Source organism: Nematocida ausubeli (assembly GCF_000738915.1).
Source record: "Nematocida ausubeli strain ERTm6 chromosome Unknown supercont2.4, whole genome shotgun sequence".
Classification (NCBI taxonomy): domain Eukaryota; kingdom Fungi; phylum Microsporidia; genus Nematocida; species Nematocida ausubeli.
In genome coordinates this window covers 715482-736910 of record NW_026515637.1, presented here as the reverse complement: position 1 = coordinate 736910, position 21429 = coordinate 715482, and the positions used below count along the sequence as shown (strand labels likewise).

General features: G+C 37.8%; 8 protein-coding genes and 1 non-coding gene across 9 annotated transcripts; 3 read left to right on the top strand and 6 right to left on the bottom strand.

Moving 5' to 3' along the window:
- Positions 1 to 431: 431 nt before the first annotated feature.
- Positions 432 to 3698, bottom strand: NESG_01949 (uncharacterized protein; the record flags this gene model as incomplete). Its single annotated transcript, XM_053049564.1, has 1 exon — positions 432 to 3698. The coding sequence occupies one exon, from the start codon at positions 3696 to 3698 to the stop codon at positions 432 to 434; it is 3267 nt and encodes a 1088-aa protein (XP_052904514.1).
- Positions 3699 to 4164: 466 nt separating this feature from the next.
- Positions 4165 to 6936, bottom strand: NESG_01948 (uncharacterized protein; the record flags this gene model as incomplete). Its single annotated transcript, XM_053049563.1, has 1 exon — positions 4165 to 6936. The coding sequence occupies one exon, from the start codon at positions 6934 to 6936 to the stop codon at positions 4165 to 4167; it is 2772 nt and encodes a 923-aa protein (XP_052904513.1).
- A 622-nt stretch (positions 6937 to 7558) lies between these two features.
- NESG_01947 (uncharacterized protein) lies at positions 7559 to 9175 on the bottom strand (the record flags this gene model as incomplete). Its single annotated transcript, XM_053049562.1, has 1 exon — positions 7559 to 9175. One exon carries the CDS (start codon positions 9173 to 9175, stop codon positions 7559 to 7561), a length of 1617 nt encoding a protein of 538 aa, XP_052904512.1.
- A 450-nt stretch (positions 9176 to 9625) lies between these two features.
- NESG_01946 lies at positions 9626 to 9698 on the bottom strand. Its single transcript has one exon. It is a non-coding gene; the product is annotated as a tRNA-Lys (tRNA).
- A 481-nt stretch (positions 9699 to 10179) lies between these two features.
- Positions 10180 to 14940, top strand: NESG_01945 (uncharacterized protein; the record flags this gene model as incomplete). Its single annotated transcript, XM_053049561.1, has 1 exon — positions 10180 to 14940. The coding sequence occupies one exon, from the start codon at positions 10180 to 10182 to the stop codon at positions 14938 to 14940; it is 4761 nt and encodes a 1586-aa protein (XP_052904511.1).
- A 382-nt stretch (positions 14941 to 15322) lies between these two features.
- Positions 15323 to 17206, bottom strand: NESG_01944 (uncharacterized protein; the record flags this gene model as incomplete). Its single annotated transcript, XM_053049560.1, has 1 exon — positions 15323 to 17206. The coding sequence occupies one exon, from the start codon at positions 17204 to 17206 to the stop codon at positions 15323 to 15325; it is 1884 nt and encodes a 627-aa protein (XP_052904510.1).
- Positions 17207 to 19630: 2424 nt separating this feature from the next.
- NESG_01943 (uncharacterized protein) lies at positions 19631 to 20041 on the bottom strand (the record flags this gene model as incomplete). The annotated part of the gene is made up of 1 exon (XM_053049559.1): positions 19631 to 20041. The coding sequence occupies one exon, from the start codon at positions 20039 to 20041 to the stop codon at positions 19631 to 19633; it is 411 nt and encodes a 136-aa protein (XP_052904509.1).
- Positions 20042 to 20130: 89 nt separating this feature from the next.
- NESG_01942 (uncharacterized protein) lies at positions 20131 to 21165 on the top strand (the record flags this gene model as incomplete). Its single annotated transcript, XM_053049558.1, has 1 exon — positions 20131 to 21165. The coding sequence occupies one exon, from the start codon at positions 20131 to 20133 to the stop codon at positions 21163 to 21165; it is 1035 nt and encodes a 344-aa protein (XP_052904508.1).
- A 26-nt stretch (positions 21166 to 21191) lies between these two features.
- NESG_01941 (uncharacterized protein) lies at positions 21192 to 21347 on the top strand (the record flags this gene model as incomplete). Its single annotated transcript, XM_053049557.1, has 1 exon — positions 21192 to 21347. The coding sequence occupies one exon, from the start codon at positions 21192 to 21194 to the stop codon at positions 21345 to 21347; it is 156 nt and encodes a 51-aa protein (XP_052904507.1).
- Positions 21348 to 21429: the final 82 nt, after the last annotated feature.

The following is a 21429-nucleotide window of genomic DNA, read 5'->3' as shown; positions in this document are numbered from 1 at the left end:
GCATGCAGCAGAAAAGAGTAGTTTGACCAGAATATATTTAGTAGCCAGATACAAAGCACAAGATAAGATAAAATATTAACGTAAAATATAAAGATAGTGCATCTATATTTATTAAGTGCGGTAAAAACTCCACTTTCATTAAACCCTCTGACCAAAGTACATCAATGAGAAATGCAACTTCTAGAAGATTCCTCGTATATCAGAGACTGACTATATAATAGGAAGATAGTAAGAACAGTACAATACAAGAAAAGGCGGAACATGTCAGAAAGAAGAAATACATCCATCAAGTATGCAACAGGTCACAGTCACCAATCGTAGAATTACGATAATAAACCTTCCTTGACAACTACCCCCATTAGAGTATAAAATACTACTATCTCCAGACTAGCTTGTCACTCCCCTTTGGGCACGTTATTAAGGTTATCAGGTTATTCCTTCAAGATAATTCTGGGTGCTATTTTCATTGCGATTAGTTCTTGGAAAAGCAGCTTGCACGCGTATGGCATCTGTATCTTCTGCACTACTGCAGCACTACAGCCAGGGCACCCATTCGGGCTGATAATTAATTTACACTCACTGCACACATGCGCCATAAATTTATCTGAGGAGATGACAAGTCTTTCAATAAGAATCTCAGAGGCCCCGTACCCAATAAGACAGTCCCTCTCCATTTCCCCAAGCCTAAATCCACCATCCCTGCACCTTCCTTCTGTTGGCTGCCTAGTCAGAACTGCCCTGGGTCCTCGTGCCCTGGCGTGCATCTTGTCTGTCACCATGTGCTTCAGTCTCTGGTAGAAGACAGGGCCGAAAAATATTCGCACGGGAATCTGCTCCCCAGATGTACCGCAGACCAAGGTCTCCTTCCCTGTCTCACTGTACCCTAAGGAGACAAGTTCATCAGCAATTGACTGCGCTGTAACTCCCCCAAAGGCCGTGGCTGCATATTGCGTTAATTTCTTTGATCCATTTGAGATGCACTTCCCAGTGACTAGCTCCAGGATTTTACCGACTGTCATTCTGGATGGAAATCCGTGAGGATTCATGACTAAGTCAGGGGACATCCCTAGCTCATTAAAGGGCATATCTTCCTGTGGTAGGATTAGACCAACTACTCCCTTCTGTCCGTGCCTACTGCTGAACTTGTCCCCAATCCTGGGAATTCTGTGCTCCTTCAAGACAGTTTTAATTGTAATTAAGTCATCTCCTGTCCGCATAATTGCCGTTTTATCAACGGATGCACCATCCAGGCCCCTGTACACTGCGCCTGCCTTGCTACCCATGGGTGTCCTTCTGTCAATGAACGTAGTCCCTTCCTGGACCTTCATCCCAGGGGGTGGAATTCCCTCCCCTACGATTGTGTCAGCAGATCCCCCTGGGTACGTGCGCAAAGAGAGGGCGTGCGTCTTAAATAAAAGGGCCCTTCCAATTCCCCTGTCAATCGATGCCTTATTCAGGACCAGTGCGTCTTCAATGTCGTACCCTGACATACTCATCACAGCAATTGTCAGGTTCTGTCCTGCCGGCAGGTCGTTGTACTTGATGATTTCCATGCCTCGTGTGGCAGCAAGTGGTCTCTGCGGGTTGACCATGAAGAAGTTTGCTCCGTCCATTCTTCTTCTTTGGTCTACGCCTGTGACCCCTACACCTTGCTTCCCCATGGCGCACTGATACGTATTTCTTGGTGACTGATTATGATGTGGATACGGTATTACGCCTGCAACGTACCCCAGGATGGCAGCTGGATCTATCTCCAAGTGTGTGGTTTTATCTGTTATCTCTGTGCTCCATACGGCAATCAGCGAGTTCTTTGCTTCATTCTGGTCTATATATTCAATTAGTCCTTCATTCAACAGGTCATTCACTGTCTTGTACCCTTCCCTTAGCAGGCGTATGTGATTTCTTGTGAGCCTAGGGAGGCTGTTCTCTACGATAATTAGGGGACGAGTGAGTCTGCCTGTTTCCGTTGAGATATAAAGGTCTTTATTCACCCACACTCCTACTGTGCTGGGTATTCTGCCACTTCTTCTGACATTTCTGAGTTCTCGTGCCATTCTCTCTGGGTCACTGCATGTTCCGATTATGACTCCGTTTACCCAGCACTTGCTTGCACCCTCTAAGTCACCAGGTGAGATAGCCGAGATATCTTCAACCCCCAAGAAGGACAGGGCAGAAATAACTCCACTTTCGTCTTCATTTGGGGTTATTTCAGTGAGCATGGCAAGACTCTTTACAAGACCACAGGCTTCTCCCTCTGGTGTATCAGCAGGACAGAAGACACCCCACTGCGAGCAGTGCAGGGCACGTGGCCCAGAGACCTTTCTTGTTTTCTCAAACTGAGAGGAGACTCTGGAGCACATTCCAATTGCTGAGAGTCTACTGAGTCTAGTGAGAACCTGTGTGATTCCTGCCCTTTCCATGCGAAATCTCTTAAGAGACCATGATCCAGTGGAAATAGCCCTTAATAAGCCTGTTGTAATTAGACCCCTATTCATCACCAGGAAGTGCAGGGCATCCATCTCCTGTGCTCTGGCTCTTTTGCAGAGTACTCTGTCAAGTGCTTTTTTAATTTCTGTGTTAAGCCTCTTCAGAAGATCTTCAAAGAGCAAGGAAAGCATTTGCCCTGTGAGTTCTATCCTTTTATTTCCTACAAAGTCCTTATCATTCTGTAATGAATCTACATTTCCATCTGCTGTGTCTATGAGCATTCTTGCCATAACTGACAAATATTCTGCTTTTCTTCTCATATCTGTGCCTATCCCTGGGATGTGTGCCAGGATTATATCACAAAGGAATAAGCGTGCTTCTTCAATTCCACCTGCCCTTGTCTTTATTCTGCTGCCAATCCATGCAAGTGCTTCTAGTTCTGTCCTTATGTGTACTATGCTTGGGGTAGGCTGGCCAATAAGAATATCTATCTCTAGGTCTGTTGTGATACCCATGCCCTTCATGACTATATTCAAGGGTACATCTTCAGTCAGTGAGTTATGTGCTAGATATAATAGCTTCTTCTTCATGACTACTTTTGTCTTACTTTTTCTCTCCAATGAAGAACTTGTGACTACAGCGCACAGATCCCCTCTGAAGTCATTTTCAATTAAGATTCTGTTCTTTGCTAATTGCTCCTGCATTAAAAGCACTCTCTCTACGCCCTTGCATATAAAGTACCCACCAATATCGTATGGACATTCATTCTTTGGTCTTGTGTACTTCGGGTTATTAATTTGTCTTATATTACTGCTTATTACTCCTATGTTACTCTCCATGAAATCTTTCTGCTGCAAGGATAATCTACTACCCAGCATAATTGGCATTTTCCCTACAACCACATTTCTTGATGAAATTATGTCTTTCCCTCTGGTGTATTCTACGTCTACTACTATGTCCCCGGAATATGTCATATTTCTGATCCTGCATTCCTCTGGGGTAATGTATCTTTTTACCATGTTCTCTTCTACTGAAGGTGGCTCTACCCTGATATCTGTGTATTTCATGTAAAATGCAGAGTCTACATCTGAATCTATGAAATTATTTGTGCGCAGAACGGTTTTTATTTCTCGTTCTACAAAATGGTTAAATGATTCTATGTGGTGCCTATTAAGTCCCTTCTCACTAAGGAATCTTTCAGTGAATAGATTGTACTGTGTGCTTTGTGGTGTATACGGCAGGCCTGCTTGTTCACTCCCATGTGCACTCATAATTTTTTGAAAGAAAAGAAAATTTATCCCATTTGGCAACTGCACAGCCGCCTTCTTCTCACGCACGCACAGAGGGAAATGTCTTAGTAACAAAAGGATAGAAATAATTCGGGTTATATCGGATTATTGTTAGATATCATGTGGGTATCAGATTATTGTTAGATATAACGAGGATATTAGAGAATAAGAATATATTAAATATATATGTTGTCTGTTGGATATAAGTGGTTAATAAGTGGTTTATAGATAAGAATATTCGTTAAATATACTTGTTAAATATACTGATTGAATAAAAATGTTCGTTAATAAATACCCATTAATAAAAACCTGTTAATAATCAAATATCCGTTAATAAATATACTTCAAATATAAATATACTTCAAAACTAAATATACTTCAAATACACCCAAATATAAATGACACTTTATTCTTAACTTCCTTCACTTCCCTTAACTACCCTTCACTGCTATTTCGCCTGTGATTTCTTGATCATATTGATGAAGTCTTCTGGTTTGGCATAGACCTTTCTGTCAAAGTACAGGCCCTGCTCGACTACGTGCAGAAGTACTTCTGTGGGTTCACTTTTATTCCGGACGTATACGAAGGACACGCATCCGGGTGCTGTCTTTGAGATGGACAGGGCGTACTTATCCAGGGCATCTTCTGCCTTTGCATGCAACAGCCGGGTCTTAATCGCATCAACAGGCTCTGTTGTAAATTTCCTGTGGTGCATGACCCTCTTGAATGTCCTCAAATAATTCGGGATATACGTCTCCACTAGACCATCCAAGTCACCAAACACTTTCCCTGCGACTTCGTACCCACTGGGTACCTCCCTGACACGAATATGTGATAGTAAGAATTTCTCAGGTACTTCCGTGATGCGCACTGTGAGTATCAATGAGTCCAAGTGAGTGGCAGATGGGCGCAAGATATAAGACCCAAATGGTCTCTCCCGGAGCATACGCCCAGCTGCCTTTGCTGTGACATTCTTGACCCGCCAGTTGGAATGTGCCCTAAGACCCACCTTCTCCTGCTTCTCCTGGACAATTGCCCTGTACTGCAGCATATCCAGGCCCAGTACTGTTACACTTAGTCTCTGGCCATCTACTACACCCGGGCGCACTTTCCCAGAGAGAACAGCAGATACGCCACTGTCCAGGCGCAAGTGTGTCTCCTGTCTTAGGCCCGTGATAATTCCCTCTGTCTCCATGCCAGGCATAGATATGACTACTCCGCAAGAAAGTGTCCATTTAGTCTGCAGGTACAGCAGGTCTTCCTCTGATATTCTATTGAAGGCCAGGAATGCTTCATCTGGGCTCATATCTGGTAGGCCAACTGGTACGTGTATATTTTCCATCTTATTCACACAGTGCGTGTATACATCCCTGAGCAGAATATTCTCCAAGACGGGTTTTGTCTCTGGACACTTCCATCCAGCCCCTGAGACAGCTGTCTCCTTCACTGCCCTTCTGAGTACATCGCACTCAGCATATCTGTCTACAATTACTGCCTCTGGGTCACCCCCTCCCTTAAGGAATTCCATTACGTCTTTCTTCAGGTGACTGTACTCTGCTGACTGGTGCATCTGTGTCTCTGCCTTCTTGTATGCTACTGCGTACTGCAGGACAGTGATGGGTACATCCTGGGGTAGCATACTCTGCAGGAGGACAAGCCTAGGGACTGGTGCATCAGAGGACAGGAGACTCTCCAGGGCACTAAGTGGATTTCTGATGAGATTGCACATTACAACAGACATATCCTTACTACCACCTACTAAACTCAGTACTTCTTCCTGTATATATACTGTGTACTTTCCTTTTGTATATGGTTTTAGTCTGTACCCGCATCCTGTGAGTGCTACTATGCCCTTATGTTCTGATATATTTATGTCTTCCCTGGGTGTGACTATCCCAGAGGATATTAGTGTGCCTTTACTATTGACTTTAGTGTATCTTGTCTTTCCCTTGTCTATCCATATGCTTAAGATATCTTCTTTACCAGGTTTTATACTGAGTATATTTATGAGTGTCTTGAATAGTTCTATCTTAACGTATTCTTCTGCAAAGGAGATGAGTTCTTTTTCAATTCCTGCTGATATGTCATCAGCTGACTTATCAATGAAGTAAGAGAGTCCTTCTACTATTTCTTCCATCGGTGCAGATCCGTCTAATTTCTGTGATATTCTTCTGACTGTCTCTTCTTTATTCAGGATTATTCTGTAAGATATTCCTCTCTTAGTGAGTTTATTCAGTAGGAACATATCTTCCTGTGAGATTGCACTGGCTAGTATCTTTATATTTTCTATGCCTTGTATTTCCACTGTAGATATTTCCATGCCTATTTCTACTGCTGCCCTGTATATCCATGGGTTATGTAGTAGTCCTCTTTCCCTGGATATTTTCAGTTTTGTTTCCTTCTGTGATGCAGTATGACTAGTTCCTTTATCTTCTGGGTCACTTCTTATCTGTTGGTCATCACTATTTACAGCTGCATATTCTGTATAATACATTGATATATTTGTTATCTTCTGGGTTACATTTGCTGCTATCTCTCTGTCTGCATCTGTGCACTCATTTGACTGCAATCTGTATACGTACCTGACTAATCTAGTGTATTCTTCTGGTGTCTTAAGCATATGTGCACAGGATATGACTGTCTTTATATTCTTATCAAGTACTTTAGGCAGGTGTGCTAGTATTTTATCCTTTTCCCTGTAGAGGGCGACAAGTCTTCTTGCCTCCAGGAGAGTGATGTGGTTATTTCTGCTGTCTAAGCAATGGAATGACTCAGATACTGTGTCTACTAAGCTTATATTATCTACTATATTCCCTACTACTGCTTCAATATTATGCTTTGGGAATGAAGTATTTGTCTCCATAAGTGATTCTGTTACTCTGCTGATTATTTCTTCTCTGTCTATCTTACTGAATACTTCTGGTTTTGGTTGTTTAAATTCCTTATGTCTTTTTTCTTCTTGTTCATTCTTCTTAGTGTAGTATTCCATTGCGTATAAGTAATCTGTTCCATCTCCGAATATTTCTTGTAGGGCACCTGCTGTAGCACTTCCTGTTACTCTCCATTCATTTGCTTGTGGTATATTTTCTGCTGTTTGGTCTGATGAGATTTCTTCAAATAAGTCTTCTATTTCATCTTTGATATCTTTATCTTTCTTATGGACTTTCCTTCTTCTTTCAATTATTTCATCATCACTCTCCTCTTCCCTCTCTCTTTTCATTTAAAAATAGAAAAGAAAATTGAATAAATATGTTATTTATATCTGGTGCATGGGAATATATTGTTACCAGGTAAATAAAATATAGTGAGATATATAGGGGGTTATAGGGAATTGGTGGGATATTGGTAGGGTATTGGTAGTAGAAGCAGGTTAATTGTTGTTAATTATTGTTAATTGTTAGTAAAAACGGTTAATTGTTAGTAAAAACGGTTAATTATTGTTTTTTTGTTGTTAATTATTATTTAAAACGGTTAATTATAGATTATTTATAGGTTAAAAACGGTTAATTGTTGGTAAAAACGGTTATTGTTGTTTTTTTGTTGTTAATTATTATTTAAAACGGTTAATTATTGTTATTTATAGGTTAAATCAGGTTATTGTTGTTTTTTGTTGTTATTAATGGTTTTAAACAGTTATTAATGGTTTTTATTGGGTTATTAATGGGTTATTGACGGTTAATTATATACTAAGCAGAAAATAACTGTCATTACCTTGATATAACTGTATAAAAAACCACTAATTAACAATAAAACTACTAATTAACAATAAAAACTATCAATTAACAACAAAAACAATAAATAACCTGATTTAACGGCATTTAATTATATATTCCGGGTTATATTTACCCTAGTATGCTCACATACAATAGAGTACCTGTTGCCTGTATGACACCTAGTGCAGGAAGCATGCACTTCTCCATGACTGTCTTAATTTCCTTTGACATGTGCCTGAGTGTCTTCATGACGGGCTCTGGGACTTCGTTATAATTCTCTGTACCGTACCCTCTGTACGTCTTGTATGAAAATATTCTCCAACTGGAAATATGCTTTATTATGGAAGTATTCCAGAACCAGGCATTAATTCCCTTTACACTCTTCTCTACCCTTCTGGCAGTTAAGTTCAACTGAATCGCAATCCACATCAGGTGCACAAAAATACCGAATTTAATTAACATAATTTTTATCTTTTTGCAAATTTTTTTTATCAGTTTTTTAAATCTAGGAATATATCTATTTATGCATATATTCCTGATTCTTTTGAAAATCTGCATGATCCCTAGGCTATTTATGACTATTGGCCTGTATTTCCATAGATTAACGGTTTTTTCTTTGTCTTGCAGGTCTTCCAAGAGTGTTTTTATTAGGATATTTTGTTTGTCGTTATAAACTGTTTTTATCATGTGCAAAATCCTTATATATCTTCTGGCTAAAATCACTTTTATATCTGGGGATATATCTGACTGCCTGAATAGACTGTATAATCCGTCTGTATCCATGAATGCGGCTGTTGTGCCTGCTTTCCTGACTAATTCTTGCAGGATTCGGAAACTTTTGAAGGATGGCGTTATTAAAGGGGCTGCCATTGGGCAAAGTATGTTTATGTGCTCATTTGAGAAGCACCTTAGGAATTCACTTTCTATCATAAGGATATCTTCCCAGTGGTCTTTTATTGCAGCCAAAATGGAAATATTCTGGAGTGCCTCTGGGGTCAAATTATCTCCAGGTACTCGTGATTTATCACTTTCAAGGTCCCTACCTAGGAATGAGTAGACCCAGGTCTGCATCTTGCTGCCCCATGGGGCTATTGCATCAATCTCCTTAAGGGATGTCCTCTTATTCATCAATAAATTTATTCCGTATTCCACATATCTCTCACCTGCCCCTGTCTTTTTATTGTAAAGTTCTTGTAATGTGGGTTTTTTCAGGTTTTCCTGACTAATTCCTGCAATAAACTCACATAATCCAGAATAAATCTCACTCTGTACAAAATATTTCTGCAAATTCATACCATTCCTGAAGTATTCTTCCACAAAGAAATAATTCTTTAAATTAATTTCACTCTCCGTGATAATATCCCGCCATATAAATATATTTTCCAACAAAGAAATATATCCTGACTGAATTAGTCTATATATATACTCTACCGTATATAATACCTGACTAACTGTATATTCAGATATATTTAGTAAGGGTATAATATATTTATCACTATATTGCATATAACCCTGCCATATAATTGTATTAATTATATCTAGCCGTATATTATGCAGTGTATTTAAGTGATTTATGGATATATATGTCTTACTGAATATATCTGTGATTATTTTCCATTTATATGTGGATATATTTGAAGGTGCAGTGTAATTATATGAATACTTTGAGATTATGTCTTTGTATAGGAATATATCTAGGTCTATTAGGTCAGTTTGTTCTAGTTCTGTGTAATTAGATGGATCCATATGGGAATAAAATATTTTATATATATTTGTATACTTGTATATGGTGTAAGGGGGGAGTATTGTATTGTTGTGTTTATTACTAATTAGTCATACCCTGTTAGAATTAGTCTATTTATGTTGTATTTGGGACTAACTGTGTTTGGGACTAATTAGTGGGAGTGTGTTGTATTTGTGACTAACTTATATTTATGTTGTAATTAGTCATACCCTGTTAGAATTAGTCTATACTGTTACACTTAGTCATACTCTGTTGCATTTAGTGTATTTGGTATAATTTGGTACATTTAGTATAATTTGGTATATTCCTGTTGTAATATAGACTAAATTCCCGTTGTAATTAGTCTATGGCGTATATACCCCTTGTGTATATCCCACTGTATAGTCCTGTTGTAATTGTGACTAATTTATAATTGGTTTGTTTATATGTCTATATATGGATAAATAAAAAAACACCCAGTACGGGACTCGAACCCGCGGCCCTCAGATTAAGAGTCTGATGCTCTACCGACTGAGCTAACCGGGTACATGTATGTTGATGTAGTGGGGTATCTGAGGGGTGTGCTCTGTGTTAGTCATAACAAGACTTGTTCCACATATGACAAGACTTATTCCACTTAGTACATAATTTATTCCGTGGAATGCAAGACTTATTACACTTAGTGCACAATATATTCTATATAGTGCAAGGCTTTTTCCACTTTATTATAAATTTTACAAGACTTATGCCACATATACAAGACTTATTATTTTTAAATATAAAATGGCAAAACTTAATCCACTATATGTCTATAAATGACAAGACTTTTTCCACTTTATTATAAATTTTACAAGACTTAATCCACATAGTGCAGAACTTAATCCCTTCCTACCACAATATATTCCACTTAGTGCAGAACTTAATCCTCACTATTCCTATATAATTTGGGTTATATAATATAGCATAAAACAAATCTCTTCATTTTATATCAGTTCTCTTATATAAATTTGAATGCTTTTATATTTTTATGAATTTTAATTATATTTTTAGTTTTATATACGGATTAATGCTGACCTCGCTGGAATTATTCCAGCCACTGCAGGGCGTGCACCCGGATGCAGTGAGTACGCATACTAATCTATCAGGAAATAGTCAGATATTCGGAATAAATGAAGATACAAGGTATTTTAGCAGAAAACTCCTTGATAACCCGGCAATCACGCCCGAGATAACCGGAGATAACCTGATTAAAACTCGAATAGCCAGAAGTACTGCAAGAAAACACCATAACCCGCATAAATCCCAATTTAAATATGGCACTGCATATAATATGACACTAAGCCATGTTAAGCCAATTAAGAAGACATTCCATAAGGCGCCCATCATATTCCAAGAATGGCTTTCCTTAACACACTCCACTAACGCGTGTGAGAAATATATTTCAAAACCCGATATAACCCGAGATAACCCGTTTATTGTCTTGGAAGGCGAAATAAACCAGCAGAACACTCCAGGGACCATGAATATATGGAAGAAATACACATCTGATAATATTTCCATAGATATCCCAGAAAACACACAATATCCCTATAAGGGAAACCATGTCCTTGTGAATTCTTATTTTTCGGGCTTGGGTCTAGTGAAAATACCGTTAGATGGGATGGAATATATTATAAGTAAATCAAAAGACCCTTCTACGCACATTCTTACAGTAATGGATAAAGAATCAACAAAAAACACCTTTCCCATGATCACTTCCTTTGTGATTTCAGGTAATTCTGTCTCTGCGCCTGATTATATGGTGTCTAGTGACAAAAATAACCCGTATATAATTGTAGACACATCTAAGACGCAAATATATACGGGCCTATGGGGCTGCTGTAATAAGGTGCATATGACAGCCGTAGACCCAGTGTATGTGCACACTAAGGCTGAAAATCCGAATCTACACCACATAAATACTACCCTAATAGAAAGCACGAATAATTACTTCAACAGTAAGCAGGGCCAAGAAGAACCTAATATATTGGTGCAGAGTACGTTTGAATTAGACCTAAATAAAACGGTTATAATTGAAGAGATAAAAAATAACGGAAAAACAGCAATAATTCATTTTGTTGAAATATTCCCGTCTAAAGATAGAGTTATGATAGGGAGAATAGACTCTTATACGCCTGCTACAAAGGGCATATTGAAAAAGCATGAGAAAAGCCCGATAAATAGAAGGCACAGGGTGAGAAAAGGACATTCTACTGTGACAATATACCAGACCCTTATAAACCGCATGAAAATGACAGGACCAGAGAATGAAGACTTAATTAACAATATACGCATATACATAAATACAATATACACGAATTATAAGCCATCTGATTCTGGCTTTTACCCGGAGATAAATAATTTGCAGGCAGTTAATTTAAAGGGTTTTCGTAGAATCACAAAAAGAAACAGTTTTAAAGCCTTCACTTACGAATTTTTGCATTCAATCAAAGAATACTCTTTTCTTTTGGATATTTATAATAATATGAATAATAATAATAATCCATTTAGGAAAAACCAGTTAAACTCGAAAACGCATGACAGAGAGCATCTGAAGGTGCTGCAAGGAATTCTATCATCGTCTAAGGGTCTTAAGCCCATAAAAAAGATCTCATCGAATAAGATCCCGGGAAAGCAGAGATTCCCAGAAATAATTCACGACACGGAATTCTTTACGCAATATTGTGATGGCCTATCAGAGATAGAGGGTTATGACACAATAGGCTTCAAGAATGCATCACTCCCAATGCATGCGGATAAGATGTTCTTCTACCTTTCTGATGGAAGCACATTAAATAATCATAAATTAATTGAAGACTGGTACAAGGTCATGACCTATGATGTGTACCCAGACAATAATGATTTATATAGTGACAGCCATACTACAGATGTACTAGGTACTAAAAATAACGAAACAAAATCAAAACCCGTTATAACCCGATCTAAACCTGAATCAGACTACAGAAAAAATAACCAGAAGTACACAAATCTGCTAAGTGTCCATGCAAGCTACAAGCTTAGCTCCATTGTGAATAAAATGCGCACCTTGGAGAACCTTGACTTAGCACACACTTTAATTAAGTCGCACAAGATTGGCTCCAAAATATTCTCAAAACTCATGAAGCCCTACATTGTAAACGTACTTTCCTTCTACCAGATGTCCATGAACCTAAAATACGACAGTTTCAGGCAGTTCGTCACACCAATCACTGAAACCCTCCAGGAATACGACTTTAATGAGCTGACCGTTTTATTAACGGACAAATTAAAGGATTTTAGTCTATATCAAGCTAGACCAGACCTTAGTGCGCCCAAACCTCAAAATACCCAGAAGAAGATCGCAAAAACCCGAGATAACCCGAAGGGAAAGAGTGCCGCCATAATCCTCCATAAAATGGTCACAATCATACATAAAACCATTGGGGTAATGGACTTGTTCTCATCGCACTATTTAAAGTACCTGTCTGCTGTGGCAAACCAAGTCATAGACCCAAACTACAACATAGAAATGCAAAAACTAGAGAACATGAAGGCATCACTAAGAAATGACAACCTAATCACATATTTATTAGTAGCAAATAATATGGACATAAACCACAACCTAAAAATAGTCCTAACTGAAACACTTATTCCCATGCAGACTAACCTCTTAATACTCGCAAATAATGCACTAAATATTATCTCCAAGAATATATATGCACAGTTACACCGTAGATCACCTGCAGACCAAGAAGACCTTCTTGTCTTCATGGAGATCAGCAAGAATATTTTACTGAAGGAATGGATGCACCAAGTATCCGAATATTCTAACTCAATTAAAATATTCAACCACCTGCAAGCAAGCATAATACAAGGAGACAATAATCCTTCTGAAACAGGAAATATTCTAACGGATAATTTACTAGATAAATATATGAATATAAGGGCATCTGCAGTGACTAGTCCGAAATTATACGACTGGGAGCCTGTCCCTACTATTGTTATCTCTGAAGATAATCTTTCTTCAAATATAAATAAGCGAGACCTATTTATGACTGAATTAAAGGCAAATAGTACCCGTATATATAATAGTCCAATTAGTGAATTTCTGCTGGAATCAATTAAGAAAACTGTGCAGTCAGAAGAATGTGCAGAATATAAGGCAGAGATACAGAGTGATTTAATTAAGCAATATGAAGAGCAGATCAGTAATGCACCAGATACAGCAGGAAAGATAATAAAAAGGGTAACCAGAAATAATCCATATATAAGCCAAGGCAGTCGTGTTCTAACTAGCCATATGTATAATGTGGGAGAAATGCGGCATGTCTATATATTTAAGGATTCACCACACGATGAGAAACCAGCTGCAAGCGAGTCTACTACGACTAAGCCCATACAGACTAATTATAACAGTGTTCCTGATAAGACTAAATATAACAGTAAGACTATTAGTAGCGATAGCCTGCCTAAGGCCAATCCTAACAGCAACTCACCCCAGCCTAATTATAACAGTAACCCATCTAAGACTAATTCTAACAGTAACCCTACTATGACCAAGTCTAACAGTAACCCATCCCAGCCTAATTATAAAAGTAATCCATCTAAGACAAATTACAACAGTAATCCTACTATGAATAATCCTACTAGTAGCCCAAGTGCTGCTGTACTAAATGTACTTCCTGTTATACCACAGAGTAACCTAACACATAGTGAAATATCTGGGGTAATTGATGAGTTAGTGGATAGTTCTATTATGGAAAGACTAAGTGAAAGCATTCTCACAGATATCATGAGTTCTTCAAATATCACACTCCCTATGCTATTCCATGTCCCTGCATACGCAAATGGAAAGTACAGGATGTACAGTGAAAATAATCGAGTAATTCCAACAATCCTTCACTCTATGATCACTTTCTCTGGGAAGGTGCAGAATTATAAAGTGTCCCAGGATGACACAAATATATTCACAAATGCAACTTACTATAATGAAGCCAAGAAATATGCAATTAATTTGTTCTCTGATGTGACAAATAGGATACAGGCTGCAGCCACATATATTGGTCCAGAAGATAAACAGTTTAATCTGAACAGATATAAAATTGCGAAAGTATTAGAGCATCTGTATACGATTTACGAGAAAGAGATTCATGGCATATTCGATGGAATCCCTAAGGAATCTATTCCTAGGTGCAGTATGGTGCTTCCCCCTGGGATGTGCATTAAAATCCTTCAGAAAAATATTGCTATAATTAACAACATAAAGGGCCACATAAACAATATAAGTAAATATCATAGTGAATTGAATACTCCTGCTATTCTGGCTGAGAAACTGCATAGTTCAATTATTCCTGTGCATGTAACTAAATTCTTAGAATTCTTTGGGGAGAAAAACCCAAGCAAAATGGATGCAAATAGTGACCTTTTACAGTCTTTATTGCTTGTGTATAATAACCCGGATAATCAAAATATTATAAAGTTCTTTGAGTCTACAGATTACAACATTAGTAAAGGCCAGGAGAAAATCGAAGCATTTTTAATGTTCTTTTATCACCTGCATGGGAAAACCCTAGCAGAACTGCATGCAAAAATGATGGAGAAGAGTCTTTGTGTTGAAGACAAGCTCTCTTATAACTATGGGAAGAATAATGAAGAATTTATTAATTTGGATAATATAAAGAACCATGCAGAACTAATTAGTAAAAATGTCAATGAACTCTCAGCGAATATTAGAAGGAAGATAGAATCAGATCGATCAGTAAATGATTGATTCGTTTGAATATTAATAAATTGGTTTTTTTTGATTTTTGAGTGTTTGTCTTGGGTGTATTTTTGATTTTTGGGTATCTTTTAGTTGTTTTTTGTGTAGTTTTTTTCTGTTTACTACTACTGTTATAATTAGCCATATTATTATCACTCCTGTTATAATTAGCCATATTCTATCACATAAATATTCCATCTGCTTATTTTTAATTCACTCTCACATTATACCACTTTACATCACAGTATCACCACGCATGCCCATATATAATTGTGTAATAATTAGTTCAACTGCAATATTATTTATTTATTTCGGGTTCGGTTATTTCGGGTTTATCTGTCAACCCGAATGGACCTTTGCCAAAGACACAAGACCCTTCTGTATGACCTGGCTAGTTATATTCTAGAAGTAACTCCTCTGTTGTCATAAATTGGTACTCTGGCTCTGTCTTTTGCTTCTGCACAAATGCATTTGAGATTCTTCCCATTCTCTTTTTAAACGTAAGGGAGTCTCCTTCCTTTATCTCTTGCGTGAGTACTATTATGTGCTTTTTCATTTGCTGGAATATTCCCTGGATATTTTCTATTTCTTCATTTGGGTTCTTTATCTTTGCATTTAGCACATCTTCCAGGCTGTAGAAAAGATTCCTTTGTTTCTCCCATCTTGGGAAGATGCTTTGATGCGTGACCAGGACTTCGTTCATTTTTTCAATTTCTTCTGATATTTTCTTCAGTTCTTGTTCTGTCTGGCTTTCTTTTTTCTTGCTCGCTGGCCTGGGTGAAGACTCTGCAGATACTTCCTGAAGGGGTGACTCTATTTTATCCAATTTAGGGCGCACTTTTGCCTTTTCTTCCTGCCGCACCTTAACAGGCTTTATTTCATGCACTCCTGCGCCCTTTGCAAACTGTGTGCCTGGGGCCCTTGTGCTGTTCATTTTTGCTGCTGTATTTGTGCTACCCGCAGCACCTGTTCTGTGCAAAACACTTCCCAAAGAAATACCCCCCAGGCCCATATTAATTGGCTGCCCCTCTGGAAAGTGCTCCATCCCCATTCTGGGAAATGCATTTGCTTCACCTTCTGTTGAAAATCCACCTATCGGCATAAAGGGCTCTAATCTTCCTATACTTTGGCTTATGCTTTTGTTCATGCCCCCTAGTGCATCCCTCTGCATATTCATGCCATTCACTTCGACTGGATTTATGTTCATTTCACTTCTGCCCTCGCGTGTGCTTGGGATCGAACCCAGGTCTGTCAAAGGATCTATCTTTATGATGTTGTGGTTCATTGGGGCAGGCCTGCCCCCAGGTGCACCCATCCCAATCGAAGTGTTTCTTGTTTTTCCTACATTAATAAACCCATACTGCCCTGGGGCACCATTTATCCCGTGCATGCCCATCTTCGGGTTATATCTGGTCTCCGGGTTAAGGAATTGTGTGTGCCCTACGTTGTTGTTTACTGCGCTACTTCCTGCATGCCCATTGTTTATGTGGCTGTTAGTTATATGGCCGTTGTTTTTATGACTACTATTTAAGTGACTACTTCCTATACTGTTATTTATATGTCCACTATTTCCTGTGCTGTTATTTAAGTGCCCATTGTTTATATGACTACTTCCTGCGCTGCTGTTTAAGTGTGTGCCTACATTGACATGCCCTGGATACATTTCTGTGCCTGTAATTGTTGTATTAATGGGCATCGCATGAGAGTAGCCTGATGGGGCCCCTGGTATATCGCCTCCCCCTAGACCCATTCCTGGCGGGACTGTCATTCGGGTTATTTCTGGCTGCATGTGGGGCGTGCTACTCCTGGGCTGGGCCCGGCCTGCATGCGGGTCATCTGGAATAAATGAGAAGTTTATCCCTCTGTTTGTGCCTCCTGTCAGGGAAACAAACTCTGGTTTTTTTGGAATGTGCATCTGGTACTCATCCATATCTGGGTTAGGTGGCTTTTCCATTTGGTCCCTGAATATTCCCATTGGCCTTGTGATGTGAATTGGCTCTGGTAAGACCTGCCCAGACTTATTTCCCATTTCCCGAAGAATTTCTTCTGCATTCATTACATAGCTCTTTTCTATCTTGGCTAGCTTAGCATGCATTGCCTGCATGTACTCTTGCTTAGTGTATGACCTGTTAAATGTCAGCTGTTCTGATTTTATGGCTGAGTCCCTGATATGCTCTACAGAATAGTGTGTGAACATGGGGGACTGCCGTAGAGCATGATATATCTTCTTTAAAATAGATTTTCTTTCCTCTGGTCCAACTGGGGCTTGCTTCATTCTCTGTAAATAAAAAAAATAGATACATGCGTGGTAATGAAAGCGTATGGTATACGTGACTAAGAGTGGATATTTAATCTTATTCAATTATTTCTTTTCAATTAAAGAGTGTTTATATTTCTTCCATGGGGGAATTGATGCTTTACTCAGGTCACTCTGGATTATATTGGGTTCTTGCATGTTTTTATGGTAAAAATCAGTGAGTGATTGTTTCTTTTTGTTTTTATTGTTGGGTGTGTGCGGTGTTTTCTTGGTTGTTTTCGGGTTAGTGCATTTTATGTGGGTTTTTTGGGGGATGTGGTATACTTTGGTTGATTTTTATTTTATGCTAGGAATATGTAAAATATTTTATATTTTTGGGCAGGCCCATTGCTTGTTTGCTTCTTGGTTATGTGGAGGAGTGAAGGAATAAGTGAGTGAGAGACATAAAGTGTCTTTGGTTATGTTATTTATTGGTTATTTATTAATTATATGTGGCTATATTTTGTTATGTTCAGATTCTATTTGATTTTATATGGTTATTCATTTGGGTTATTTATCGGTTATTTGTTATTTTATACGGTTATATCTTGGTTTTTAAAAAATAAGTTAGATATGGGTTATTTATTAGTTATTAGTTATTTCGGGTTATCTCTTGTTGCATATCTATATTCTATATACGCCAGTGCTCAATCTCTGGAGACTACTTGGATTATATTGGTTTCTGCTGCTTCTTCTATTTACATCTTATAACCCGAATTAAATATGCTGCTTTTTTGCTAATCTAGCACTGTAGCTCTGGATTAACCTGTATATAACTTGACTACTCTTTTTTTCATATACAGTCTGAATATTTCTTTATGGGTATAGCTTGCTTCTTTTTTGTCTGTATGTCTTTCTTTTGCTCTATATAGCCCGAATATTTTCTTTTATTTTTTTGAATAAATCAAACACGTACACATATTTCTGCATGAATATCTTATGAAAAGTGTTTTATTTTTAATTCTTCAGCAAAGACAAGGTAAAATCAAGATTCTGCAATATTTAGAGACCATGCATGCCTTGGATGCAAACAATAGATCTTTAAAGATATGATTTCTGCATAATCTCTGGAGATGTTTTCGAATCAATCGAAAGATTCAGAGTGCAAGATTAATTAACTTTGAGTTATATAAATTCTGGTTATTTGGTTATGTCATCATTTGTCTATGTTATACTGGGTTATTCGGGATATCTTGAAGTATTTAGGTTATATAAGTGTAATAACGCAAGAGCTTAGGCTGAATTTAGGATAGATTTAGACAATATTCGGGTTATATTTAAGTATAGGATAGAAAATCCCCAATATATGCAGGATATACACTGCTATTCGGGTTATATTGCTTTTAACAATAGTGAAATGCCCACTCTTTGGATATTTTCTTGTTATTGCTGAGGATTTAAAATAGCCCAATTTCAATGGAGCTATAGAAGGCTTTTAATTATAAAATGTAAATATAGAATATCCAAACAGTCTAGGCAGGTTCTGGGTTAATATTCAGGTTATATCCGGTTTCAATTACACTATGACACATTAATATTAATTAAACTTACTGTAAAACACAACAAAAGTGCTTCTCTTCCTAATATAGCCCGAATATATAGCCAGATATAATTCTCTATGTAGTATATCATGGCATATATTGACACGCATGCATATTATTTGCTATGAACTTGTGTTAGACAATATTTCTATAATATTTACAAGTATGAATAAACTTGGCTTATTTTTGAGACCAAGTAAGCTGGGATATATTTAGACCAAACTAGTGACCGACTGCACCGCAACACATTTTCATAACAATATGCTATTCTATTATATCAGTCTAAATGTATAGTACTTGTTTGTGTATTCGGGTTATTCGCATGTATGTCTGAATATAGCTCAATTTAACCAGAATAGTTCATTCGCTGCACATGCAATTTTTGCATATTTTTCTTCAATTTTCTAGCAGTTTTAGAGGAAGAGGATCCTTTAAGAGCTCAAAATATTTTTAGCACAGAGGCTATTTCAGGCTGTTTCATTACACCCGAAATACATTAATTAGAAGTAGGCACATAATTACCAAAAAATACGCTTAATTGAATTTCCAATTTAAACTAATTAGATTTTCAATTACAGAATTAATATTTCCTTTTTAGGCAAGTCATCTCCCAAATAAGTAATCCACAATAAGTCATTTTATAACTACCAATTAGCCTAAAATTAGCCCAACATAGAATAAGTCTAAAGCCACTATTTATTAAGAATCTAGAGATGCACTAACCCTTTAATTCACGGAACCATAAATTACCCGCAAATAAATACAATTCCTCATCTTCCTGCTCCTCTAACTCCCTTTTTTCTCTTCTTTTTTTCTTCCTTTTTTCTTTTTTTTTCTAAACCTTCTCTATGTAAAACTAAAACTACTCTGCAATTTCTTTTCTTTTTGTTTTTTCATTTAAATTTAGTTTGTTAATTAGGTTTTGCTTTTTTTTTATTTGTTTTTTAACTAAATGCACAACCCTTTCCTTTGCTTCTATCTCCCTTTTACTGCTTATAATTAAATTTATTTCTTCGTATAATTTTGCTATTTTTTTAACTTCTCCTTCAATTCCCCGAGGATTCTTCACAAGCACCGAGTTCTGCACAGATTCAGTGAAAAGAGACGTGATATCAGATATGACATCACTCAATTTTCTTTCTGTCTCTTGTACTTCTTCTTGGAAAAGCGTCCTTTGAAAGGCTTCAATTACTTTTGGGATTCTGGGCACATCCTGCACTTTTTTTGGGAGAGGCGGCTCTGGCCATATTTCTTTAATGTGCATGGCAATCATAAAGAAAATAATATTTATAATTTTGAAAATTAAACTTGGATTTTCCTATTTTAGAAAAATATATTTAGTAATTTTGTGTGCCCCTGTAAATGGCAGAACCGAGGTACTCACGAGATGATAGTTCTCCTAGGATCAGCCCATCTTATGAAAGAAATGAACGGCACAAGCAGAAAGGAGCCTATCATAATGGAGTAGATGAAAAATACCACACACCGGGATATAGAGAATATCAAGAGAAGCCCGAATATGAAGAGAGAGCATCAGAGGACTACAGATATAATCAAAACAAAGATTACCAATACAGAAGAAATGAAGAATACGCACATATGTATGATAGGCCTTACCCAGAGGAGAGGTCGCCCATTATGGAGACATCTTCACAGACCCGCAAAGAAAATGAAAGAAGGGAGGGAAGAATGTATGCACAGCCATTTCCCAGCAGACAGTTCAGAAGTAATAGTATATCTGGGGCATCCTTGCTATCTATTGGGCAGGAGATAGAGAGGGACAAAATGCTTGGGTTTCATTCGCCTCCAAGTCACCCAGCACACAGTCCAGTTACAACACATTTAGCATCCCCGCAGGAGGTGCACCCATCTGACCGACAGAAATCTGCAGCCGCCATGTCTAGCCTACGGTTCTTCCGGAAAGAAGACAATGAAGACTCTGCTGAAAGCGATGACGACCCAAGCAGAGTAAAAGGAAGAAAAAAGATTCGCATGGATTTCATAAAGGATAAAGGACGCAGAGGAGTGACATTCAGTAAAAGAAAGAAGGGCATCATGAAAAAAGCATATGAGCTGAATGTCTTAACAAAGTGTGAAATTCTTTTGGTGGTGGCCTCTGAAACAGGACATGTATATACATTCGCTACGCCTAAGTTGCAGCCCATTATAAAGCAGCACGAGAACCTGATTCAGCAGTACCTTAATACGCCGTATATGAACGACGTAAACAGAATTTATGACACACCAGAAAGATTCCCCCACGATTCGGGCTATTATAAAAGTCATGAGCCAGGTTATGGCTATGACAGGATCCTTCGGGGCAGTCCATATCCGCCTAATTATTACCATAGTGGATATGAAGGGGACAGCTCCCCTGGGAATGGGCCCAGAATATAACCCGAAAATATTTTATTTCTGCAGAAATGAACGAAGAAGAGCGGAAATGCAGCTACCAGTGCTCAGAATGCAACAAAATAGCAATACTTGGACCGAAGGATGCTGTGCGGTGTGTTGAGTGTGGGCACAGGATTCTATATAAAATCAGATCAAATCAATGGACACAATATGAAGCACTATAATTAAATAAATAAAGATTCAAATAAGTTATTATTGGTTGTTGTTTGTTTTTATGCAGTTATATCTGGTTATTTGTTATTTCGG